Below are 26,527 nucleotides of genomic sequence, written 5' to 3'. Positions count from 1 at the left end.
GAGTGAAATTGATAATCGAAGAATTGCTCTCTTTTGAGCATTTATTGAAACAATAATAATGGGGATTATTTCTTTACAACAATTTTTCATGAGATCTCAACTTTTATATCTGAATTTGCTTTCTGCTACCTTCCTACGGTATAATGAATGCCTCTCATGCTAGAGGAAGAATAATTGAATATGCTAGAATTTGTTAGTCATTGTTCTTCTTTTCATAAAGTCAGTGATCTGATATCCTGAAGAAAATCTTCTCTGCACCATGGTCCTCACTCTTCATTTTTGGCCTTCGTCATCTTGCTTTGAGGAAAGTGCAATCTTGTGATTAAGGGTTTTGGCGCTCTTGTACTTCTGTCAAAGCCCCTTACACAAACATATCCTGCAAATCAATCAATCACAAGTAAACAATTGCGCATGTTGAGTAGAAGATTAATTGTAATTGCCAAATACTATTTAGTTTGTGTTGGAAGTTAAATTCATGGTCTTGTGTGATCTTTCTAGTTCTATACTTTGCGCCTAAAGAGTTGTTCTCAAGCAGATAAACTAATATGCAGAATTCAAGTTAGTATCACATACCTCTCCAAAAGCAGTACTGGATCCCCTCTGTTGATAGACCTATTACACACAAGTAATTCATTGTAAGTAACCTTTACATCGTTAACTGAGTTGTTATGTAGTAAATGCTTATAATCTTGATTTTCCGTTACCTCTGAATATTGATGTTACAGAAGTTCCAAAGTACACAGGTCGTCTTGGTAAATCCCATATCCATCCCCTTGGAACATCAATTGGGTTGACACTAGAAGCATGATCTGCAAACATCTGCATGGTGATGAAGTAGTTAATAGCTATGAGTGCACGGTATATGGTAAATCTAGCCTGCAAAATGTACTCTTAATACTGCTATTAGTTAATCAAAAATGTGCAGAGTAGAGAAACATAAGTTTGAAAAAGACTTGCCTCATTAACCTGAAAGTATGTGCCATTGAGTGGAAAGCTCCCTCTCATTGCTGTTCTACAAGGAATCTGCGACAGATTGAGTTAATTTGAGTAAAGAACTGCAAAGCAGTCTATCTTACTGTTACATATCATCAAAATTGATTTCCTCACCAAAATTGTCCCTCTGACTATCTGCGACTTTTCTTCTCTTATACTGTTGCATGAAAAGCATGTCTTCTCATTGCACAAACTGGTTCCATCTTGGGAGCCACACCTGCTTTCTGGTGGTTGAAATGAATTTGCAGTTTCACCTATTATATATTGTGCAGAATAAATCTTATCAGTTACCAATGTGCATAATACCACACTTCATATCTAGTAGGAAATTGCATGATTTCAAATCTGCATGTTAGTTGTCTATGTGCCCTGTGTTTTGCGAGCTCTACAATTAGATGAGCAATTTCATCTGTAATCAGAATGCAAACTTTCTGGGATTATTTGGAATTTTAAAATTAGTTAGACATTTTCAGGAATATTCTCTTCCGAGCTTACCTGGCGTCCATATTGCAAGAAGGTATGGGCTTGGATCATCTGGTTCCCGTCTGTCCATCTGTAAAGTAAAATAGCGCTCAACTCAGCATAATTATGTTTCAAGTAGGTCACTACATATTCATATATAAACTTTAAAATTATGGCTTACCCCTTCCAAAAGTGGATGTGAATCTGGTAGTTCATACCTGCAATATATCAGGAACAGATGGATAAGTGTGTCAGAGAGAATTTATGTCTATGTTCATATGTTTGCATTTCCATATGGATGTCGAAAATGATATTTGTTGGCTCCTTGCCATAGGGTTCAGTGAAATCTCCCAAGGCAAATACAATATTTAGACATCGACTATTCTCTAGATTGGCTTTTGTTCTCACTATAAATTGGCTCTTGTCTAGCTGATTTCATATTAGTTTATTCTCTAAAGCATATGTGGTTTGTAACTAGGGAAAGACATGCACTTACACTTGGTGCTCTGTTCGTAGTCGACTGACATTCTTGAGCTTGGGAATAGGCAGAGAAGCAGCTTCTGGATTCAAGGCAACTAAAGCCTTGGACATGTCACCTTCTTGGAGATCCATGTTTTTTTGCATATAGTTTTGTAATGTGTCTGTGAACTGTTCCATGCTGACATTGATGGTAGGAATCTCATCAGGATCCTCCTCATATTCCTCATTGAACAAGTCTTCAATGTCACTTTGTGATAGATTAGTGAATTCTTGCTCTGGTGTCGCTGGTTCTTCTATGATTGGTTCACTTCTATAAGAACCTACTTTCTGAAGCGAGTAGTTTTCAGGTGGAGGTAGTGACATTATATTGCCAGCTCCAGCAGGATTCTTCTCAGCTACAGCTGCAGTATTTGAACTTACAATACTCTTCTCCTCTGGCCCCGGCAGGGCAAGTCGAGCACTGCACCAGACAGGTTTGGTATTAGTTCTTTAATAATCTCTCTTTTTTTTTTTAAATTATTATTATTATTATTTTAAGTCCTGTTCCATGTATATGTGTACTTTTCAGAGATTAGTGCGAACCTTGCAAAAGCACTTGCGAAGTGTCTGCACTCGCCTCTCATTGGACATGCGTTGCAATTTGGTTTACTTTTTGTGCAGAAAACCTGAGAACAAATCAATGTGAGACAAAATATATATAATAATTACAGGTCATGTTTGTCACAAATGAAACAGCATGCATACCTTTCCAAATGTAATCATCTGGTAGTGTAACTCATACCTGTAGTACAAAAGTATCAATTAGTAAAAGCATATGTAATTGAAATTGAAAAAAAAAAAAAATCAATATGAATTCTGCAAGTAAAAATAGGTTCTCGAATTGCATGAATAGCTTCAGGGAGCTATGAGATTACAGGGTTAATTGATCAAGTTTGCATAATCTTGGCCAGAGATACTTTTGAATTGACTCCAGCATCGGGTACCTGCAGAAGAATATAATTAGCATTTGCAAATACCGGAACATTTAAGCATTCACTTTATCAAACACTATATCTTACAGTTCTAGGAGATGGAGCTGGAGTGATTCAGGTAATGGTTGGAGGGGGACCCATCCAAGTCGTACTGCTATTCTTCCAACATTTGTATCAACCTTTATGTACAAAATGAGAAACAAAAAAAATCATTGACTGTAAGATGTTCTCCACCTCTTTCAAAATCAGTAATTAGACATGTAAACTTTACCGGGAAAGCAAGATGGTGAAGTGTCAAAAGACGAACACATTCCACACTTTTCAAGCCCAAACCTCGAATACTTAATAGATAATCCCTGCAAAAGAATCATTTTAAAAATTACTAAGTCCATGCATTTCAGTTTAAGGGGGCAATAGTAATATCTTAGAAGAAAATGAATTATATGGAATGGCTTGGCTTGGCTTACTTTGATTTATCAGGGGGCACATCTCTCAACCATTCCAAATCGATGCTTCCATGGTCTTTAACCACTCGATTTAGGAAGTCCTGCAAACAATTTGCAGCCGTTAGTGTGAAAGATGTCTTAACCTATCCACTGACTCACGATGGTCAACAAGGCTGTTAAACTAGACAATAAGAGAAGGGGAAAACCTGAATTCGCTCAGCTAGCATGTTGTTCATCCCTCGCTCCCTGATTGCATTAGAAATCTCTTTAACATTAGCATTTATAAGTGCTTCATAGTCAAGCGAGTCCATTGCATCTTTGTTTCTTTCCTTTTTCCTACCATCGGCCAGCACCTGCGTTCTTAAATTATCCCAGTCAACTGCGTTCTTTTTGTCACTTTCTGACTTTTTCTTCCTTCCTTTTGAAATATTAGTAACAATCTCATTCTGTGACCGTTCATGGGAAGATTGCTCCTTTGTATTTGAATTAACCGATCCATTGTTCACTGTAGAGATACTATCTCCGGCATTTGAAGATTTCTTATTCAGCTGATTGACATTTGGGACTTGCTGCATGCCATCATTCTTCTTTCCTGGAAGTTGTTCACTATGTTTTACAGGCTCTATGAATGAATTTTTCTCTAATTGGAAGGTTTGGTTCCCCTCATGTTGATGACTTTCGCAGGAAGGTTGATAATATCCATTGCTGGGTCTTGGCTGACAATAATTTTGCTGGTCACTTGAGTGCTGTCTGAGAGCACCATATGGATCCTTTGTGGCAGGTTCTTGAGAGCTCCACAAAGTATTTTGTTCGACAGATGAACTAACAACAGTTCCTGACAATTCCTTATTTCTGAAGCTCTTGAAATAGTCATCTTTTTGCACATTGACCTTGGAAGCAGTTGAAGGCCAACAAGAAGATATGCTTTCTTCACTGAAACTTTCCAATCCAAATGGCTCTGGTTCTCCAGAACTTAGGTACATCTGTAAATGATTGCTGCTGGAAGGAGCAATTGATGGTCGCATTTTTCGATTGTCAAGATTGATTGGATTTGTGACTGAACAAGTGCCACTGAAATCATCTATTCTGTCTGATCTTGTCTTTAGCTCCTCCCATTGTTTAAGCCTCTGCCTGGATCCATCATCTAATAGTGGACTTCCTTGTACTTCATGGTAAAAGTCTTGAAATACGATATCTTTCTCCATCGGTGGGTAAGCTGAATTAGAGCTAACCTTGTTGGGTTGGCGCCAAGCGGTAGGATCTTCTGCTTCTGAATTGGAGACCAAGTATGATCTAATTCCTGCAGTTCCTTGAGTGACCGAGGAGCCAAAAGAATCTTGAGATGATACAAATTCTTCCTCCAAACATTGACTATGTGCCTCCATTAAGTTCTTTCCTGTCCTGGAAGTCTCACTGTCTCTCTGATGTTCTGGAGATTCATAGGGTGCCATAGAGATTGGGTCATAGATTGGTTGACTTGTTCTTTCTTCAGGCCATTTGGTAGCATCATCTGGGATTGGAATGCATACTTCTGGTTCTTTAACCAGTATGTCTGTCCCAACCTTGTCTTGTGTTTGGTGATTGCTCATTAACTTTGGCGGAAATCTTGCTGCCAAAGACATGAAGGCAGAGCTGCAAAAAGAGAAAGGAACAGAAACATATGGTTCACCTCAGAACCTCACTTAAGAGAAAAATCTGGTAGTAAAATCATGCTAAAGTTATGAATATACCTTGATAGATGGTCTGAAACATTTTGAGTAAGGAAAACTCCAATCACTGAGTCAACAACTGATCCTTTCCACCGTGAAAAACGTCTGTCCCCTGCATGAAGTAATATTGGATTAGTAATTTATTTGCATGTCATTAAATAATAGACTATCCAATAACTGAAGAAAACAAGAACAAATTTAAGTTTTTCCAATACATGAGTAGCAAAGGTAATTGTATTTGATATTTATTCAAGATAATTACAAATCTTGTCTTCAGTTAAGTTACCATCACTAGCAGTACATGACGGGCATCATAACTGTCACTTCCAGTCTAGTGCTTCTTTATTTTATAAGACTTTCCGATTAAAGTATTTAATGAGGTATCAGAAGTGTAGATGGCCATGTTGAAATTACTGTTATAACACATGCAACCTGGTAATTGATGATTATCTAATTTTAAGACAAATATAGAAGGTATTGTACCTTGAACAAGGTGCATGCGTGCAATGAATGAGTCGACTCGACCTTGGAAAACCTTTCTTTCCTCTTCCCAATACTTCTCCTTTTGCTTGTCAGGTCCTTCAGTGCCTTCACTTCCTTCCTTCCCCATCAGAAGGTTCCAAATCCTATTTGTTTCTGAGTCAAGCTCCACTTTAGGCCGTGGCTTACGTTTCTTAATATATTCAGACCCTTCATAGGGAACAACTGCACCATCTCCTTTGTATGGAACAAGTGCATTTTGCTCTTGCTCCTGAAATTCATTGCAGCTCCCATTGATGCTCAGAACACTAAATCGATGTATGATGTCATCCATAATTGAAGGATATATTGTTCTTAGCGGAAGCCCTGCATCAAAATCAAGAGGTATGTTAAATGAATTTAATGAGTTTGAATCCAAATTTATAGGTTTCTTTAGGTGGAAAGTACCTAATGTTTTTGCAGAAGACTGTTGATGATCATACAAGAAATCCTGTTCTGGCTGCATTTTATCTGTACTTGATAAAGCAGATTCCAATACAGTGGATACCACAGCCTGCTTCGTTGCTGACTTAGGTTCCTGAGTTTGCAATTCCTGCCTCTTACCTCGTCGAGAGGATTTTCTGGGAGTTGACGAGACAAGCTGCTTACATGTTTCCATTGTGGAATTGGTAGAGAAGCTAAGAACTTGAGTGATTTCTTTGCAAGAATTCGATTTGAATGGCATCTGCTGCTTTGGCGAATCATGCTCAGAAGCTATAGAATCAATGAACCTGTCACTGGTACACTTGTTGACCCCATTGTTTTCTCTCTCTTTCATTCTGTTACTTCCAATGTAAGAATTCAATATTGTATGGTTTAGTGCTGCTGCAAATCCATTGGAGTTGGCATCATTTGCCCTTTTTCTTTCAACTCTTCCAAGACCCTCCTCAACTGCTGTAACTTTAAACGGCATGTCGTGGATGGACAAGTATCTATTGTCAACTTTCTGCTTTTTATGGCTTGCTTTGCTGATAGTGCAGCTACTTTCCTGATGGCCATCCAATTCAAATGTCTCCTGGCACAACAGTGAACTAGACAGATTATTGGAACAAAGATGTGTCTGCTGAATATTATGACAATATTCCCTCTTGGATCCCCTTCCTTCATTAGCAGGGGACAGAGCTTTTAGTGCTGATTGATAGGCACCCTGATAAACACTTTCTTTAGTCTTCTCATGGTTTTCACCATCAGTCTTTGCTCGCACGGCATGTTTGCCTTCTCCTTCAGCCTGGCCATGTTGCAGCATGGGAGCGTATTCATATCGACTATCTGCATGTCTTTTTGTGACATGCAAATTGTTTATCTGTGTGTCTCCTCTTGAAGCATGAGGCACTGCAGATTCTTGTCCTTCTGGAAGAATTATATAGTTACTTGGCAAATGACTCATTGAAGGGCTAGGGTGACTCATAGTTTCCAGTCTCTGGTTTTCTACCATCACTTCATTTTCTAGGTCAATCAGCTTAGCAGACTTCATTTTAGACTGATTATTTCTAGCAGTTTTGCCCTGCTTTTCAACTGTGGTCATTTCCAAATCAAAGTCTAGAACCCTCCTGCATGATTTTGCAACTATTCCAGCATTATGGTATGTTGCTTCGCTTGTACCATCTACCAGTTGACTTGAGGATTCCTTTTGGATATTCTTTCTAACGTATTTCCTCTTTCCTGTTCGGGACTCCTTAGGCTCTGCATTCTTTGCAGTTGCAGACTTTGGAGTCCTTTTGGGTTTGCCTTCTATGATTACTTTTGGCCTGTGCTTCCTTCTCTTGGGTGTTTTGTGCTGGGCTGTCTGGTTTAGATCAATACCTCTGTCACTTTCATGGTCAGAACCTTTATTTTCCTTGTATGGTGTAGAAATGGTTGCAGAAGCTGACTCCACGATATTCTGCAAGAGTTCTCCACCATGTTTCTGAATTGCTACATCTCCTGTAGACGTGAAAAAGTCCACCTGCTTGTCGTTTTCCTTGCTAGAGCTTTTGTGCTGGGCTGTCTGGTTTAGATCAATACCTCTGTCACTTTCATGGTCAGAATCTTTATTTTCCTTGTATGGTGTAGAAATGGTTGCAGAAGCTGACTCCACGATATTCTGCAAGAGTTCTCCACCATGTTTCTGAATTGCTACATCTCCTGTAGACGTGAAAAAGTCCACCTGCTTGTAGTTTTCCTTGCTAGAGCTTTCACCTGTCAAGGATGTTTGTATTGCCGAAAGATGGTTGTTCTCCATGCGATTGGCCCTATATGGTGTGAATTGGAGTTGGCTGGGAACAAATGTAGTATCGGCTTCTGTTCTCGGTGAGGAGTTTAAGTTTAGATCATAGCTCGGTCGCAAGGGCATGGGGAAAACATCTGTGAATAAAAGCAATTTTTTTGTGTAGTAGTGTTAACAATGAATACAATTGCTGAAATCATATGTTCATATAATGCTCCGCTCTTATGTTTTCTAGATCATTTACAAGTGCAATGTGCCAAACCCAACAGAATGGTCAACTTCATCAATTCTTCATATAAAATGGGAAAAAGCTTTGAACAAATCAATATAAAATTTAAGCAACATTTAGATCTTTTCTTTAACCTATAACATCAAAGACCAAAATGCTCATGATATGAATTATGATTTTGTTAAGAGATTTGGTGAATGTAAGAGTTTCTGCCAACTGCTTCGATATATCAACAGGATATGATAATTGCCAAATGGAAACAATAAATCTCACCTATTTTAGAATGCGAACAGAGTTACTATCATGTTACATATAGATGTGCCGTAAAGTGAAATTGATTAGTGGTACCAGTGTATCAAGTTCCAACCTATTTTGTTTCTCTCCTAACTTATTGTCATTATCATTGGAATTATAACTGCATAAACTGTAATGCATGATTCTTTTTAACAATGGTTCATAGAAAATCTTCCTTCATAAACAAGAGAAATATCAGAATTGATTTAAAATACTTACTCTGGCTTATATGGGGTGAGCTGTGACCATTACTCAACAGGTTTGAACTTGAGCTGTGATTTTCATTGTTAAGCAACCAATTAGCTACATTGGAATGCCCCTGACTGTTATCAAACAGAGAAGGGAAATCCACAACCGCGCGCCTGCTCATCACCGCACTCGAAGGGTATGAACCATTGTTGCAATTTCGGTTGGTCAGCAAGAAACTACTTGAATTGTTTCTTTGGTTGGCCACTTGAGGATGCAACTTAGGAGTTAGAGGTGCATTTGCTGCCATGTCAACATTTCTGCTAAGATTCCTGTCTGCAGAGGCAACGTAAACTGCAGCTGCATTATCCTGAAGTAGTAGTTGTGTGAAGGATTCATTGTTCCAACTTGAGCTGTCACTGCCAAGCAACTGTGAGTATGAACCTGGAATGTGATTTGTCATTCCATTCTGCGGAGCCAGACCTCCATCAACACCATAACACCCAACATTTCTAGGAAACTGGACAATTGGGTTGATAGCTTGGCTCATGCCATTGTAAGTATCACCCAACTGTACATTCCCCAATTCGTGTTGCCAATTTGCTGCTGGTAGGTGATTCCCGTGGGGGTTAAGCAGCATAGGGTGAGGTTTCAATGGAAGAGGCTTCTGGGGCGTTACCGGTACCCAAGGAGGCATGGACCGAAAATCCTCATCCACCGGAACTGAAAAATCCCCTCCAAACTTCATACTTGAGCTCAGCCCCTCGGCAAACTAACCCAACTTTCTGACTTTCCTATTTCATGAATTTGTATCGGAAATGTCCAATACTACTCCGGACCAAAATCCACAAAGGGATCCCTCCAACAAAACAACTTCCACCTGAAATGCAATGCATAAAAATAACCCACATTAATGAAATTAATTTATTTCTAAGAGGAAGAAATTAGGATACCATATGTGATACAAGGCTGAAAAATCATTTGCACCAGACAATTCTCTACAACTATGACCAGTTATATTTTTCTACAGGAAAACATCAATGGCAATAGAAAGCCAAATTAAAGCAGAGATATAAAAAGTAACTGAGGAAATGGTATAACTTATGAATTAACTGATTTCAATATGATCTAAATGGCAGAAATTAAGAGCCAAGAAGATAATATCTTCAGAGAATCTTCATGCTTTGGTCAGGATTGCATGAATTAAATGAAAAATCTTAAGAATAGTAAACTGCATTCGATATAATGCTCAATCAGACATTCCTACACAACAAACACCAGCTATGTTTGTTTCCAGAAATACAAGAAACCCAAAAATTTAAAGCTGAGGTATTACAAGGTAACTCAGAAATGAATTGACTGACTTTTAATGTGGGAATTAAATGGCAAGAACGCAAAAGATAATATCTTGACACAGAAGAATCTTCATTGTTTGGTCAATACTGCAAGAATTAAATGGAAAAGATTGGAACTTTAGTGAAATGTATTCGAGTGGATGGAAAGCTCAGCTCACCGATCTGACTGTGAGTCTCGGAGTCGGAGCCCGGCGACTCATGGGTCAGTCAATGCCGGAAAAGTCAGCTAATTTTCATGGAGGAGAGAGAGAGAGAGAGAGAGAGGAGAGAGAAAGAGAAAGAGACAGAGGCAGTAAATTAAGAAACCAGAAATTATAAATTATAGGCAGCAAAAGTGTCCTTGGCAGCTTCCTGAGTTTTACAAAAGTGTGGACATCCATATTTAATGACTTTCCAAACTGTTGCTCCAGTGGTTTTGTTTCTTCAATTTAGGACCAAAGTCCCATGAATGGAAGTGTGAGTGATTAAAAGTTGCACTGTTCCCGAGATGGCTATATAACTGATGACCGTTGTGATTTTTACCATTATTTTTTTGTTTTTTTTTTAACTCCCATGCATTCATGTGTGACACTAATGAGCATCCTCACCTAGGATTTTGTACACATAGGTATAGGTAGGAGATGCTATAAAAACTGATATTGGTCAATGAAAGATAGAGAGATATAAATATGAGTTATGCAAGACCAACAGCTGTGCCCTCAAGTCTGTTTCATGTTGATGTGACAACTCTATCATAAAAAATAAAAATAAATAAGATATGCAATAAAGTTGTTTACAGAGATTAGAGAATGAAGCAATGTAACGTCCAATTGGTGTCAAAATGTTTCAGTAGTTGTTGTATCTGAGAGAATGGAGAATGACACACTGTTACTTTACACTAGAGTTGAAATGTTTCAGTTGTTGGTTTGAGAGAACTGAGAATGAAGCACTCTCACTTCACACTGGTGTCAAAATGTTTTAATTGTTGTGCTTGAGAGAACTAACGAACTATTTATTCACTTCAACGAGTTCGGTAAAGAGGATTTATTTCTATATAAAAACAAATACTCTTAAATTCGGGATTTGACTATATTCGTAAACATTAAAATACCATAAATCTCGGAATGCAAATCTATGTGTTAAGAAAAAAAGCAGATTTTCATTTATGACGAGAACTAACGTGAGTTTCGTGCCCTTCAACGTCTCAATGTCTTGCCACATACAGCGGCAACCGACAATATTTTTTTCTTGTTCTGCGGCGAAAAGTTAATCACAAATGATTCGTTATATATTAGAAAGAAATATTTCTAAACAAAAAATTGACCGCATCTTTGAAGTTCGAAATGGCCGTAAATCTCAGTATGTAAATCTATGTGTTAAGACAAAAGCAAATTTTCATTTATGTCGAGAAATAAGTGAGTTTCGTGTCCTTCCATGTCTCAATGTCTTGCCATAGCGCCAACCAACAAGATTTTTTTCTTTTCTTTTTTTGCGGTGAAAAGTTAATGACAAAGGATTCGTTATATATTAGAAAGAAAAAATTGACTGCGTCATTGAAGTTTGAAATAGCCATAAATCTCGGTATGTAAATCTATGTGTTTAGAAAAAAGCAGATTTTCATTATGTCGAGAACTTCGTGAGTTTCATGTTCTTTCATGTCTCAATGTCTTGCCATAACGTCAACCAACAATAATTTTTTTATTTTTTTATGGCAAAAAGTTAATGATAAAGAATTCGTTACATATTAGAAAGAAATATTTCTAAACAAAAAATTTACCGTGTCTTTGAAGATTGAAATAGATGTAAATCTCATTATGCGTATCTTATGTTTTACAAAAAAATAAATAAATAAATAATTCACCATATATGACGGATGCAATAGAAATGCTGTAAAATTGACATCACACTGCACTGAAAGTTATTATGTCATCCAAATTAGGAGTCGCATTAGAACATATAAGAATTGTAATTCGCAAATGTTTCCTGTGATTGCCGTTAATAATTTTGTTTTATGTAAAGAATAATGAATAATCAAATGGTACTGGAATAAGTAAATTCCACACAACTTGAGCTATATTCAACCTTTTATGTGTATACTTGTCTTCTTTTCGATCTTGAGAAATTTCATCACCATTCTATTTGGCTGGGAAGTTTGTTCATCATTAAGTGTGGAATCTTCTAAATTTTTATTACCTTGAAGTTGTCGAAAGTGTTTTATTTTTCTTTGATTCATTTAAGTTGTCTAAGTTTCTTTGATTCATTTAAGTTGTCTAAGTTTCTTTGATTCATTTAAGTATTTGGCCTTTCAAAAAAAAAAAGTTATTGCGTATTTGGTGAGAAGAGTTTTTTTTTTTTTTTTTAATTTGAACAAATGCTCCTATCTTAAAACGAAGTGTTTGAATAAACTTGGGGATTGTTATGCTAACAAGTAACATATTTGTCCTTGTCTCCCTAATTATTAAGAAAGTCTGTTTGAGAAATGATCCTTTTAAATAAACCATTATAAACTATTAATATGTAAATGGTGACAGTCAAATTTCAAAGTGAATTTTATTGTATTTTTATTTAATTTAGAATGAGTTAGATAATAGTCCAATTTCATCATCAATGTTCTAACTATTTCAACAAGTTTTTATTTTTCTCATCAAAAAACAAAATTTTCTTTTCGTTTTTCATGATTTTGTTAACTGGTTGTTTTTGTATTCCTAACTACCCACTATGTTGTAATACTCCGGAAATTCATTATTAATTTTTAATGATTTTCTAGAAATTATAAATTTGATTGTTAGGATGGTTTCGTGGTTCGAGGGTAGAGCGAAAGTGTTTCGGACGAATAATTACTCGAAACGTTTCATTTTCGAGGGGTCAAAAGGTTGACTTTTTATTTGTTGAGTTTCTCCTAAAACTTCACAAAAGTTGTAGAGCACGTCGATACGAGTTCGTAGACATGTGGAACGTGAAAATTGGAGTTCGTATGAAAAAGTTATGGCCAACGGAAAAAGTTTCCAATTTTAGATAAATAGAAAAATCGGAAAATAAAATAAAAAAAATCCAAGGTTTCCAAATTTGGAAACCCTGAGCTCTCTCTCTCTCTCTCTCTCTCTCTCTCTCTCTCTCTCTCTCTCTCTCTCTCTCTCTCTCTCTCTCTCTCTCTCTCTCTCTCTCCGTAGCCAACCCGAGTTTTCCGGCGATATCTTTGTCGTCCGACCACTGATTGAGGCATCACCAGTCGCGTTCGAACCATCTCTTCCTCCTCTTCAAGTCTGTGGTGGTTTGGTGGCACGATTTGAGTCGTAGAAGGTGCAGCAAGGCGGAGAAGAGGGTGGCGGGGCGACCTCCGACCCATCATGATTTCTCACATTCCCGGCTATCTCCGGCGCCGATTCTTGGGGGCTTTTGAAGCCCATGATATTCTGACCAATCCTTGAAGCAACTTGAAGTGTGGAGGTCGAATAGAAGTGTCACACCCCTGATTTTCCACACAGTAAAATTGATATATATAATCCCATAATTATACATGCGTGAACGTTCAGTCATCAATACAAAATACCTGGAAACTTTTTCTCCTTTTAACTACACACATATTGATGCCCTGAACCTACTATGTCAATATTGACCCGCTCCGTAGAGTCATATGTTACATAAGCTTACGAATTAAATTGTCAACACAATATAAAACGTAACTGCTCCTCAGAGTTTTCTACACAACGGAAGTCATAAAAATGGCAAAGCCAACCAAATATGCTTCCTACCCGTTCTGCTGCCAACAAGCCACCTCAGCTTCAGCCACGATTACCCTGACCTGCAAGATTAACCCCTACACAATTCCATTGAATAGTGCACCGGGTTGCCACACAACAAACCCGGTAAGCTTATGAAGCTCGTATGAGTAAACTCAAAACCACAAAGCAAAACACATTTCTTAAGTCACCTCAACCTAAACACGATATACACATAGCTCACACCTACGGCCATCAATTCCATAATCTTCCATATCGCGCCTACATAAGTCAACTGGTGACTACAGCCTCATGCTTGGATTCTCAACTAGCGTTCCATTACACAAATTCAATCAAACAAGACTTCCTCAAGAAATGTTTGATGCCATTCTAACGCCCTACGGCGAATCCCAAACCATGCTCATTCCCTCCCCACTAGGAGCTTTTGTCATTAACATGACATCAAAGGTGAAAGCAATAAATCACCTTCCTATCCTCACACAGAGTACAATCGTCATCACTATGACCTTAAAGATCAATCAAAACCATTCATAGTAACCCCTGCGTGCAATTTAGTTCAGGAAGTCACAGCAAAACAAGCAAAACAATTCATAGTAACCCCTGCGTGCAATTTAGTTCAGGAAGTCACAACAAAACAAGCAAAACAATTCAAAGTAACCCCTGCGTGCAATTTAGTTCAGGAAGTCACAGCAAAACAAGCAAAACAATTCATAGTAACCTCTGCGTGCAATTTAGTTCAGGAAGTCACAGCAAAACAAGCAAAACAATTCAAAGTAGTCATCGTAATCCCACACTCTGACGTCTATAGGTAACCCCGACCATCACAGCAGTCTTCTCGATTATTGTTAACTTAATAACAATTCAGCTCCGCTACCGAGTTGTCATCACACTGATCATCACATAGATTTCACCGATCATCACACAGATAGCCATCATCCTACTGATCATCACACAGATATCGCCAGTCATCACACAGATAGCGATCATCCAACTAATCATGACACAGATATCGCCGGTCATCACACAGATAGCGATCATCACGCATATTCATCACACAGATATCGTCGGTCATCACACAGATAGCAATCATCACATAGATTCATTGCTAGTCATCACACAGATAGCAATCATCACACAAATATCCCTACACAAGCTACACAGATATTTCTACACAATCTTTACATGACAATCATCACAAAGATTCATCATACTGATGTCATCAATTCATCACACAGATATTCCTACGCAAGCTACACAAATATTTCTACACAATCTTTACATGACAATTATCACAAAGATTCATCATACTGATGTCATCAATTCATCACACAGATATTCCTACACAAGCTACACAGATATTTCTACACAATCTTTACATGACAATCATCACAAAGATTCATCATACTGATGTCATCAATTCATCACACAGATATTCCTACACAAGCTTCACATGACAATCATCACAAAGATTCATCATACTGATGTCATCAATTCATCACACAGATATTCCTACACAAGCTACACATGACAATCATCACAAATATTCATCACACTGATTTCAACGATTCATTACACAAATATTCCTACACAAGCTTCACATGGCAATCATCACAAAGATTCTTCACGAAGTCACTAATACATGAATACATATGTATATATATATACCCCATAATATATATACACACACACATAGTCATCCACTCAGAAATGCCACTAATACCATCTATAGTCACAGTTAATCCCATAACTCCAAGACAATACGGTAACTAGGCTCATAACACATATCGCGAGATTTACTCACCTCGAAACTCCCGCTGCGTCTTCAATACAGAACAAAGCAGCCAATCACAATAGCCGTCCACAGAATACTTCGTCAAGTACCTAAGGAAACACAACTCTGATTCAATTAACGAATCACAAGGAATAACGTTCGAAACCCTAAATCGAACCAAAATTCCCAAGGTGACGCCAATCGAGGCGAAACCACATCCGAGACCTCCCAAAGTCTCCGGAACACTTCCACGATCGATGTGTCCAAGCCACAAGTCGATCCGATGCGTAAATCCTCAAGGATTTGAATAAATTCACCGATATGAAACGGTGAAAATCATAACAAATCCATACGAACTCCAAAATCTGCATATTATATATCAAAACGCTCGTATCGACGAGTAGAAGACATATAATACCAGAAACCGTTCCATACATGGCCGAAACACTGTCGGAACGCCACCACAGACGGAGCCGCACCGCCGCCAACCAAAACTCATTATTTCACAAAACTCCCAACATCAAAAAGCTTCATCTAAGCATGCTTGTGGATTTTCATAACTAGCTCGAAGTCAGAAAACAAGCATAAAGGGTCGAAAACTACCTCACAAGCCGTGAACAGTAATCCCAACTGAGTTGAACCAATTTCCACGTAAACCGATCAAAAAAAACACCATAGATCGACTCAGACGACCCCCACGAAGCCAAGGAAGGAAACTTGAAGCCGTGCCATCGCCGGAGCTACGATTTCCGGTCGGGTCCGATTTCCACAACCTGTGTCGCCTTATAGCGCCACCGCGAAGGAGAATCGCCGTCAGAGGCCACCACAGAGACGACCGGAGCAAGGAGGCGAGTCGTTCTGGGCTGGTTTCACCGGAAGAGGTCACCGGAGCTGCAAGTTCCGACAGGGTCGGAATACCGGGTTCGGGTCGGGTCAGTCGCGGGCGAGGAGAGAGAACGGAGCATTTCTGATTTTTTTTCGGAAATGGTAAATGTGAAATGTAAATAGTAAGTTTCTGAAAATGGAAACTCCTATTTATAGAACTTTCCCAAAACTTCAAATGCCCATAACTTTCACATACGAACTCCGATTGACGCGTTCCGCATGTCCACGAACTCGTATCGACGCGCTCTACAACTTTCGTGAAGGAAGTTTTCAGAGATACCCAACATATCAAAAGTCAACCTTGAGCCCCCCCTAAAGTCATACTTTCTGAATAAAAATTCGTCCGAAATACTTCCGCTCCATCCACGAGCCACGAAATTGTCCAATAACCACAATTTAAATTCCGGAAAATCCTCGGAAAATAAATACGAATTTCCGGGGCATCACAAGAAGAGTTGAAATTCTAGGGTTTCGATCAGTTCCTTTTCTTTCGAGGTAAATTCAGGCCAAATAGTTTAGATTCTGACTTTGTGCTAGTTGAAGAAGTTGTTGGGCTTGTCGTTGCGAACATTTTGGCATAGGTTTCATAACCAAATTTGAGGGTTGCCGGCGGCGCGTGGAGCTCGCGCTCAGCCACTGTCGGCGGTACGTGGCGGCGCATCCGGCCAGTTTTTGGGGTTCCGTTTTCATAGTTGTCAACTACTAGTCGATACGAGCATGTTGATATATTATGGGGTCATGTTGTGATCATTTGAAGCATGTTAGATTTACGCAGTTTAGATTTTCTCAATTTGCTATCCGTAAGGATCTGATCGTTGGATCGTCTTATAATTTTGTTACATTGATCCTAGAAGTGGTCTGGAGACCTTGGGAGGTCTCGGAGGAAGTTTTGTCTCGATTGACTAAATCTTCGGTTTTTGATTCAAAGGCTCGGTTCGAACCGTAACCGCTTTCGTTTTAATTGTGTACTAAGTTGAGACCTTATTTTATTTAGATGATAGACAGATTGTGTTCTGTGCTTTATTTCAGCTGTAAGAGAAGACGCAGCGGGATTTAGAAGTGAGTAAATCTCACGAGGTTCATTTAATAATGGAGTTACTTTATTATTCGGAATTATTTGATAAATTGTGAAATTGTTTTTGGAAATAAATTTTTTTTTTTAAATTATATGAACTTGATCGTCTACGGTTCATGGGTAAGTTAAAAATGAAGTTTTATTATAAAAATGATTTTTCACGGGTTTTGTATTTGTGAACTATAGTTGGTATTAGTAGCATTCTTGAGCGGATGACTACGTATATATATATTTACGTGAAATATATATATTGGTGCAGTTGCGTGGTGAGGTAGAATTAGTATGTTTTGTGACATCGATCATGCTATAGTTGTGATTTGATGTTCTAAGGAAATAAATGAGTTTTGGGATGTTAATAATTGTTTTATTGACTTGCCATATATGCGAGTTATATGTGTTAACACCTAGCCCAGCCTCTATCCTTGGCCCAGCCTCTCTGAGGATCCAACACCTAGTGAACATAGCGTCACCACAAAGCATTCTCAAACCGCACACAAGATCTGCATAGATACCTCGGAGCCACTTTAAACACATAATAATATGCTGAATAAAATGCTCCACTAATATACCACGCTATAAAACAAGAGAACTATCCCCTGATAAGTACCTTCCACCCAAAACATCTGTCGATCCAACTTAGCAAGGCACAACTCCTATCGGTTAAATACTTGTACCAACATTAGATATAAGCATAGGTCAAACACCATGACCCTAACCAAACAACTACAATCATACAAAAGGACATCGTTTCCATGAAACAATCCTCGACAACTCAACCAGAGTTCAATCAAGAGGTTCCCATTCCTCAAAAGACTACAACTTAAAGAAGCTACACTAAGCTTCAACACTTTACTTATAAAGCCGACCTATGCTCTGACTACTTAACATTCAAGACGATTCCGGATTCCTAACACTCCCACATACCCAATGACTATATCAAAACCGAAGAGTATCTGATGGGGATCCACTGCAAACGAGCCATCACTCGAGTACTACTGATTATCACCAAAAATGTACCTCACGCTCTGATACCAAACTGTCACGCCCCAAATTTCAAATAAAGAAATTCGAATCCGAAACGAGATAACCTAACAAACTCAAAAGCACACTCAGAAATTTTTTAATTTAAACTAATAAGCAACAAAACAAACCGAGCTCACAATGTCAATACCGACTCGTTGTTTAGAGTCAAATATTACATTACAAAAGAGTTTACAAATTAAACTGAATAATAATTCAATGAGTAAACACATCCACCACACTCACTACACAGCGGAAGACTAGAACCAAAAGTACTTCTACATCCAAGCTATGACAGCAACTAAGCCTCAGCTTCGACGACAGTTACTCGTTACTTTGACCTGCACAATAACCCCTACACCATGGAATAGTGCACCAGGTTGAAACAACAAACCTGGTAAGCTTTTGCAAGCTCATCTGAGTAAACCCAAATAACCACAAAACACTTTTCCGACCCAAGGACAACAAATCAACACGATGATTATTTCAAAAAAAATCAAAATCCTTTTCTTTTTAAGGAAAACACACGTCACCACTGTGACAAAACAAATCATTTGAAATCTCAAAAGCAAATCCAAGAAATCACTCTTCCTTTCCTCTGAGCATGAATCATTTATCACCACAATGATGACATGATAAAACATTTCTCAACTCACTACGAGTCTCAACTACAACAGCACTCACAAATTAAACTAAATAAGACCAGTAATCCCTGCATAGAAAACTAGTTCAGGTGACCACCAAAAAGCACAAAATCCAAAAGCATAGTAATCCCTGCATACAGTTTAGTTCAGGAGACTACATTAAAATCAATAAATAGAAATCATAGTAATCCCTGCATATAGTTTAGTTCAGGAAATTACATTAAAACGAAACAATTAAATAAAACAAGAAATCGAATAAGACAACAAAACAACTCACACTAAAACCAAGAAATCACCCTTTCAACTCAAGGAAAACAACTCACACCTTGATTCCTTTCAAAACTCAACCAAGGACAACAACTCACAATTAAATGTGAAACCCATGTCCCTCTTGGACAACAAAAGAAAGAATACACTCGAAACTGTCTTTCAAAAAACGCGTACTCATGAGTCGCAATAACACAAAGTTACCCACAGGATAGTACAATTGCAAATAGACTAGAGCTTTAACTGATCGTAACCACTCACTCGGCCAAAGGCGTGGTTCCCGATTTACTTGCACTGAGGTTGTCACTGTAACCTCCGGACTTCAGGCCTTTTAGCCCTCAGAACAAAACATTTAAATAGGTCACACAAGTCCTAAAAATGTTACACCAATCTCTATAAAAGATTCTCTCCAAAACATTTAAAGACGTCACACAAGACCCAAAATGTTATACCACAACTCAAAGTACTTTTTACGGTAACCGGTTTTACAATCCAAAACCAAAACAAAACAATATAATTGACTGCAACAAAATATTGTTTTCAAAACTCAATTCCAATCTCAAAACAATATAGAAATCAATTTAAAAATATTGTTTTCACACCTTAATGCCCAGCACAAATTGACACATATAATTTTCATATATGGCAAGTGAATAAAACAATTATTAACATCCCAAAACTCATTTATTTCCTTAGAACATCAAATCACAACAATAGCATGATCGATTCATGTAAATATATATATATATATACACGTAGTCCTCCTTCTGGAGTGCTACTAATACCAACTATAGTTCACAAATACAAAACCCGTGAAAAATAATTTTTATAATAAAATTTCATTTTTAACTTACCCATGAACCGTAGACGATCAAGTTCATATAATTTAAAACAAATATTTATTTCCAAAAACGATTTGACAATTTATCAAATAATTCCGAATAATAAAGTAACTCCTTTCATAAATGAACCTCGTGAGATTTACTGACCTCTAAATCTCACTGTGTCTTCTCTTACAGCCGAGATAAAGTACAAAACACACTCCGTCAATCACCTAAGTAAAATAAGGTCTCAATTTAGTGCACGATTAAAACGAAAGTGGTTATAGTTCGAACTGAGCATTTGAACCAAAAACTGAAGATTTCCTCAATCGAGACAAAACTTCCTTTGAGACCTCCCAAGGTCTCCAAAACACTTCTAGGATCAATTTAACAAAATTATACGACGATCCAACGATCGGATCCTTATGGATCGCAAAACGAGAAAACTGAAACTACGTAAATCTAGCTAGCATGGTTCAAATGATCACAACATGACCCCATAGCATGGTTCAAATTATTTTTTGAAATTGAGAGTCGTTGTTTGAGTCCCCATACCGATGACTTATTTCCCATAAATGTCTTATGTTCGATTTTCTTCCTCACAGATGGAACTCGTCCCGCGGTATAATGGTGAGTAGAGATCGCTGCCTCACCCGCAGCACCAAATGATCTTGTCAAAGATCACCAGTGCAACAACAAGGCAGACATACACGTTCTTAACCATCAGAGGAGGGCAATGAAAATGCTGAGAAGGTTGGAGTAACACTCTAAGGTTTGCTCCAGCTTTATCTCGTTTGTTCAAAATCTCATTTAACATGAGAATGAGGATAGACTAACTTGGCATACAACTATAGCTTAAATATATTGGAATATGGAGTATTAATTTAAAAAATATACATGAAGTCATGGAGAAAAAAAATATGTAAAGGGGTCGATAAAAACGTTACAAGTAATAAAAATATATATAAGATTTGTGCAATATAAAAGTCAGTCATGAAGTTATTTTTTAGTCAAATTTTAGCCAAAAGAGCTAAAAAATTATTTTGGCTAGCAAATTTTAAAATACTTCCGCAATGGGTAATTCTACAATGTGTTAACGTATGACATGCATACAATTTCCTTAAAGTGGTAAAATGAGTTCTCAAAATAGTATTATTAGTCCTCAAAGTGGTAACATGAGTCCTTAAAGTGGTAAATTTTCTTAGTTACCACATAAGTCCTCTAGTGGTAAAATGAGTCCTCAAAGTGGTAAAAATAGTTGATGTATGAGAAATGTTAACAAACCATAGCCTTACCTGCAATCTCTATCTTAGGTTTTTCTGAATTTATATTATTTTTGAATAAATAAAAAATAATTTATATATATTTATATATTAAACAAAACAACTTAAAAGGAATGTTTTCAATTAAAAAAATAATAGAGATCCTCATCACGCTCTCTATATTTTAGGAGCCAAATAACTAAAAGTTAAAATTGAGAGTCACTCAGTAGTCTGGTTCAGCTGCTGAAATGGAAAAATAGCTAAGAGCATCTTCAACAATTCTAGCCATTTTTGAGTCAAATTTTAGCCAAAGTAGCTAAAAAGTCATTTTGGCTAGCCATTTTAGAAATATGTCTGCTTGGAAACTATGGAGTCAGGGTTAGTTTTGGAATTTTCCTTCCATGTGGGACCCACTTTTACTGAGTTGGAAATGCTGACATGGCACTTAACGGTTGAATATAACGGAATCACGACGGAATGATCAATTGGACGAGAAATGGTTAGTGTAGGGGTGTTTTTGATGAAATTGAAAGTCGAGGGACTGAATTGATGTTCGACCCAAACCACAGGGTGCTAAACAGTATTTAGCCCTTAGATTAAATTCAGTTTACTCACTCAAACTTTGAGTCGAAAATTAATGTGGTCCCTTTTTTTTTTAATCACATTGGTCCCCTTCCAAATTTCAAATTTTCCTCCAAATGTGACGTCACGTGCTGAGTTGGATATATCCGACATAGGGCCCTACTTTTCAGCATTTGACCATCCCAGAAGACTAAATTTCCAAACTAACCTTTGGACCCAAATTCACAAAAAAAAAAAAAAAAAAAAAAAGAAGGAAGAATACTCTCCTAAATTAGGCTCTCTCTGTGTGTCATCATCCCCGTTTCTCATGCAAATCGCTGGTGATGAAAGCTTCATTCTTTCCATTCCGACGATGAAAACAGAACAACCCTCAGTAAAAATAGGTTAAGTAGATGAATTTCTTGGATTTTGCAGCTTATGAAGAGCTGCACATAAGGAAAAGGAGAGTCCTTTAAGCAAAGCAACTTTGAATTCTTGGATTTTGCAGCTCACTAGTTCTACCCGGCTATTACTGTCTCGGCTGAGTACTTTGAAGAAACAAGTGAAGTTCCACAATGCTTCAACTGTACAATTTACAATCCCCAACTAGGCTAGGCCTATCAAACCTCAATTCACCTGCTTTTAAAAACCCTACCCCTCCAAAACTCCCTTTACAGCAGCAACCTTCTTCTTCTTCACAGCATTCCAATCTCTCCCCATCGCGGGTCTCTCTCCTCTCCCCCTCCCAAGAGCCCAATCCCTTCTAGTTCAAACGACCTCCCTTGCGTCTATATGGTACATCTTCTCAGCCTCCTCAAATTTCTTGTCTTCTCATGGTAAAGAGCATATGCCTGGTAGAAAAGAGTGTGCTTCGTCCCAATCCATTTCGCCTCTATCGTCCTCAAAAGCTCTCTCGGATCCTCCATAAAATCCATCTACTCCACAAAAAATAGCAAACACCCAAATCAAAATCTCACACTACACCCAATTACAATCAACTAATTAATGCTTCCGTGGCGGACTACCTATTGACCCAAACCACGAGCTTGATCCTATTCAAAACTATCCATCTCTGAATTCTTCGCCGTTGTCGTTAAGGATCTGGTTCTCTCTGGGTTTCAACATCTCAATGAGTGTGCACTGTCCGATTCTTGTCACACACAGCCGGGTTTCCTACGTGAAGCTCTCAGATAAGTGGGTATCAGACACTAATTCATCACCTAGATCACTGCTGTATTGGGTTTGGATTTTTGATCTGGGTTTCAATAAAGAGCCTCTGATTTTGATGTGGGTGATTGGAAATTGATGGGAAGTTAGCTAAAGATGAGTTCTTTGGAAAGTGGGGTTCCATTGAAGAGAGACCCTCTTCTTGGTTCTTCTTCTAATGGTGGTAGAAGTAACTGGCACTTGTTTTTACCGAGACCCAGATCGAGGTGGCTTTGCACTGTGGCTGTGTTTCTCTTCTTTTGGTTGCTTTCCAAATGTTCTAGTTTGATGTCATCTACGTTGCCGCCCAATTCAGCACCACCACAACCGACGTCGAGAACAACTTCGATAGTACCCACCACGACTTGAAGAGGAGCTGGAAAGAGAAGATCAAGTGGAATCGGACGGTGAGGATGAAGTGGTCAAGGAGGAGGGGCTTTTGGGTTTCTGTACGAGCAGAGAGAGTTCGAGAGCTCAATTTTATTTATTTATTTATTTTTAATTTATGAATTTAGCCTCAAAGGTTATTTTGAGAATTTAATCTTCTTGCTGCATGGAAGGTCAAAGGTTGAAAAATGGGCCCCCATGTCGGCTCAAACTCAGCATGTGACGCCAACTTTGGATGAGAATTTGGAGTTTGGACTTGGCTGATGCGATTTGGAAGCGCAATGACTAATTTGGTTTAAAAAAAAGTGGGACCAAACTGATTTTAGCCTTCAAGTTCAAGGAACTAAACTAAATTTAATTCTTATAAATTATATAAAATAACTCAAAAGAAATGTTTTAAATTATAGAGAGCCAGATGAGGCTATCTATATTTAGAAGCGAGATAGCTAAAAGTTATAATAAAGAGCCACTTAGAAGTCTGATGCAGCTGCTCAAATAGATAAAAAGCTATATATGTTCTCCAAAATAGCTAAGGAGTCAAAATAGAGTGTTTGCTATATATGTTCTCCAAAATAGCTAAGGAGTCAAAATAGAGTGTCTGCTAAATATGCTCTCTAAAATAGCTAAGGAGTCAAAATAGAGAGTTTGTTAAAGATATTCTTAGCTAGTCTACTACACTACCTAGGTACGCCCATGGTGGTCGAACTATGGAGTTCTAACTGAGTCAGGTAGCAAGCTGCTATAGCTTAATTGGTGGTTAATGGTATTTTTGGTTAGGACAAGTAGCTTTGATATTCGGGTTAGTATTTTTTTTTTGGTTGAGTTTAGTAGTTTTTGGGATGGAAGTCAGTAACCTTGTGAGTTTAGTGTCCATAGCTTTGGGGCAAGTATCTTTTGTATTTTGGGTTAGTAGCTTTCAGGCTACTTTCAGTAGTCTTTAGGGTAAAAGTTGATCAGCAGGTTATAAGTTGATGTAAGGTCCATATATTGCTTTGGAGACACATCGTGGCAGGACAATTTTCTCTTCAAGATTCTGAGATAAAATGGTGACGGCTTTGTGTTTAAGGTTTAGAGTTTTCAAAGTGGGTTTATGTGGATTGAGGGAAGACACAAAAAAAGAAGATTATGATGGAGACGGAAGTGTGGTGATCGATGTAGATGTCTTCAAGATCAAAGCCGTTATCTTCAATGAAAATATCGATGATGATGGTAGGAGGGAAGTGAAGTGAGAAAGTCACAAGTGAGAGAACAGAGAGAGGTAAAATCTGAATATGAGAGGATCGAAAGAGCACATAACGAGTCTTAAATGGATATAGGAAGTGAGATCATCATTGTAAATTGATGAGAGGTGAGACGAGGTAACACAAGAAACTAAAATATGAACTTGGTAAATGCTAAATCAAAATGAAAAGAGATGTTTCCGTTTCTTACAATTATGAGCTTCTTCTACATCTATATGAGCTACCAGGCCCAGCCTTCAACGGTGATGCGGCGGTGGCTACCAGGCCGAAGACCAAGCCGAAGGACAGGGAAGGTGGTGATGGGAAGGACTGAGGGAGACGAGATAGATAGCTGGATAAGATTGAGGGACTGACGATTGAGGTGTTGTTTCATCTGTTTCATTGAATTAGAGGACAACTGTGGAAGGCGAAGCCAAAGCCGAAATAGAGAAAGAATTGAGGCGAATTTAGGAGGAGTTGGATTCGGGCCTTTCGAGTTTTTGATGGGAAGTGGAGGAGAGGTTGAAAGAGAGCACCAAGACAAAGAGGGTGGCCATTTTGCAAAGAGTTGGATTCGGGCCTTTTTGGTTTTTGATGAGAAGTGGAGGCAATGACCATTTATTGGAGGGGTTTGGGGATAAGTTGGATGGAACGGGATCTAGCGCTAGTGACAAGTCTGATAACAGTGAGTGTGAAGAGAAGGTTTTTTCAGTCTGGTGAGTTCAGCTTGTTTTGTTTAGGTTCAAGATTCTCTTAAGCTAATTTGTTTTAGAAGATTGGAAAAGAAGAATAAGGGATTACAAGAATCAGAGGAAGAAGATCGACATGGTCCTTGGGCACAACAAAATCAGAGGAAGAAGAAGATGGGGTTACAAGCGTAATTTAGCTCCGAAGCATGGGCCTAGTGACCAATTTGGACGGAGGATAAGAAGTTAGGACACAACTAATGAAATCATGAAATTAGAAAGCTTAGGGGTGTTTCTGATTAAATTGAAATTATAGGGACTAACATGATGTTGGACGCAATCCTCAACAGTAAACTGAAATTAATCTTTTATTTAATATCTATAAATAAATTTTTATTAATACAAAAACGTAACGACCCAATTTTAAAAAACTTTTATTAAATCAATTAATCGTTACTATGAATTTTTTTTATGAAAAAGGATATAACCAATTATAGATTAACCACTATACAATTTATTTGCATACATAGCTGCCACATGCAGTTCAACTATATTTGACACATACATTGGTGACAAGTCTCTCTTTCAAATAACAGTACAAAGGTAAAATTCGTTCTTTACCAGTATACTTCCAAACAAAATAAGATCAATCTAATGGTCTAATAATCATGTGGTTTTGCCTGAAAACAACGGCTACCAATACATAAGGGAAAATTTTAAGAACTGTACACCACATATGGCCCACTCCGAAGATCAGTATATTATCTTTCAAAGAAATCAAAACGGTACATGAAGTTGCAATCTCGACCTAAAATTGGTAAATGTCGTTACATCCTCCGTTAGTCAGTGTGATTATGGTCAAATTTGTAAGGGCAAATCCGTCTCTTCAATGATTGATAAAAAAGCAAAAGGAAAAAAAAAACAAGAAGAAGAAGAAGAAGGAAGAAGAAGGAGAAGAAGAAGAAGAAGCAGAAGAAGAAGAAGAAGAAGAAGAAGGAAGATGAAGAAGGAGGAGAAGAAAATCAGATTTGGGTGTCCAAATCAAACCTTGATATCGGGGAGGGAGGAAGAAGAAGGAAGAAGAAGGAAGAGGAGGAGAAGCAAATTAGATTTGGGTGTCCAAATCAAACCTTGATATCGGGGAGGGAGGGAG

The 26,527-nt window shown here is 37.9% G+C and overlaps 1 protein-coding gene across 2 annotated transcripts; it reads right to left on the bottom strand.

Annotated features, from left to right (window-relative positions):
* Window positions 1–8: 8 nt before the first annotated feature.
* On the bottom strand, window positions 9–25,571 carry LOC133736518 (transcriptional activator DEMETER-like). Of its 2 annotated transcripts, none has more exons than XM_062164035.1 (20): window positions 24,900–25,571; window positions 8,529–9,375; window positions 5,989–7,923; window positions 5,545–5,907; window positions 5,083–5,173; window positions 3,559–4,984; window positions 3,374–3,453; window positions 3,178–3,262; window positions 2,994–3,085; window positions 2,850–2,918; window positions 2,680–2,716; window positions 2,518–2,600; window positions 1,952–2,395; window positions 1,637–1,673; window positions 1,489–1,546; window positions 1,108–1,247; window positions 958–1,023; window positions 705–819; window positions 574–612; window positions 9–376 (listed from the first exon to the last, which is right to left on the bottom strand). In XM_062164035.1, exons 2-20 carry the CDS (start codon window positions 9,241–9,243, stop codon window positions 267–269), a joined length of 5,985 nt encoding a protein of 1,994 aa, XP_062020019.1. In that variant the 5' UTR covers window positions 9,244–9,375; window positions 24,900–25,571; the 3' UTR covers window positions 9–266. The 2 variants fall into 2 exon arrangements, with proteins under 2 accessions (XP_062020019.1, XP_062020018.1); XM_062164034.1 differs by lacking the exon at window positions 24,900–25,571 and adding an exon at window positions 10,009–10,164.
* Between the last annotated feature and the right edge of the window lie 956 nt (window positions 25,572–26,527).

Source organism: Rosa rugosa, chromosome 3 (genome assembly GCF_958449725.1).
Source record: "Rosa rugosa chromosome 3, drRosRugo1.1, whole genome shotgun sequence".
NCBI lineage: Eukaryota > Viridiplantae > Streptophyta > Magnoliopsida > Rosales > Rosaceae > Rosa > Rosa rugosa.
This window is presented reverse-complemented; position numbering and strand designations above follow the sequence as displayed.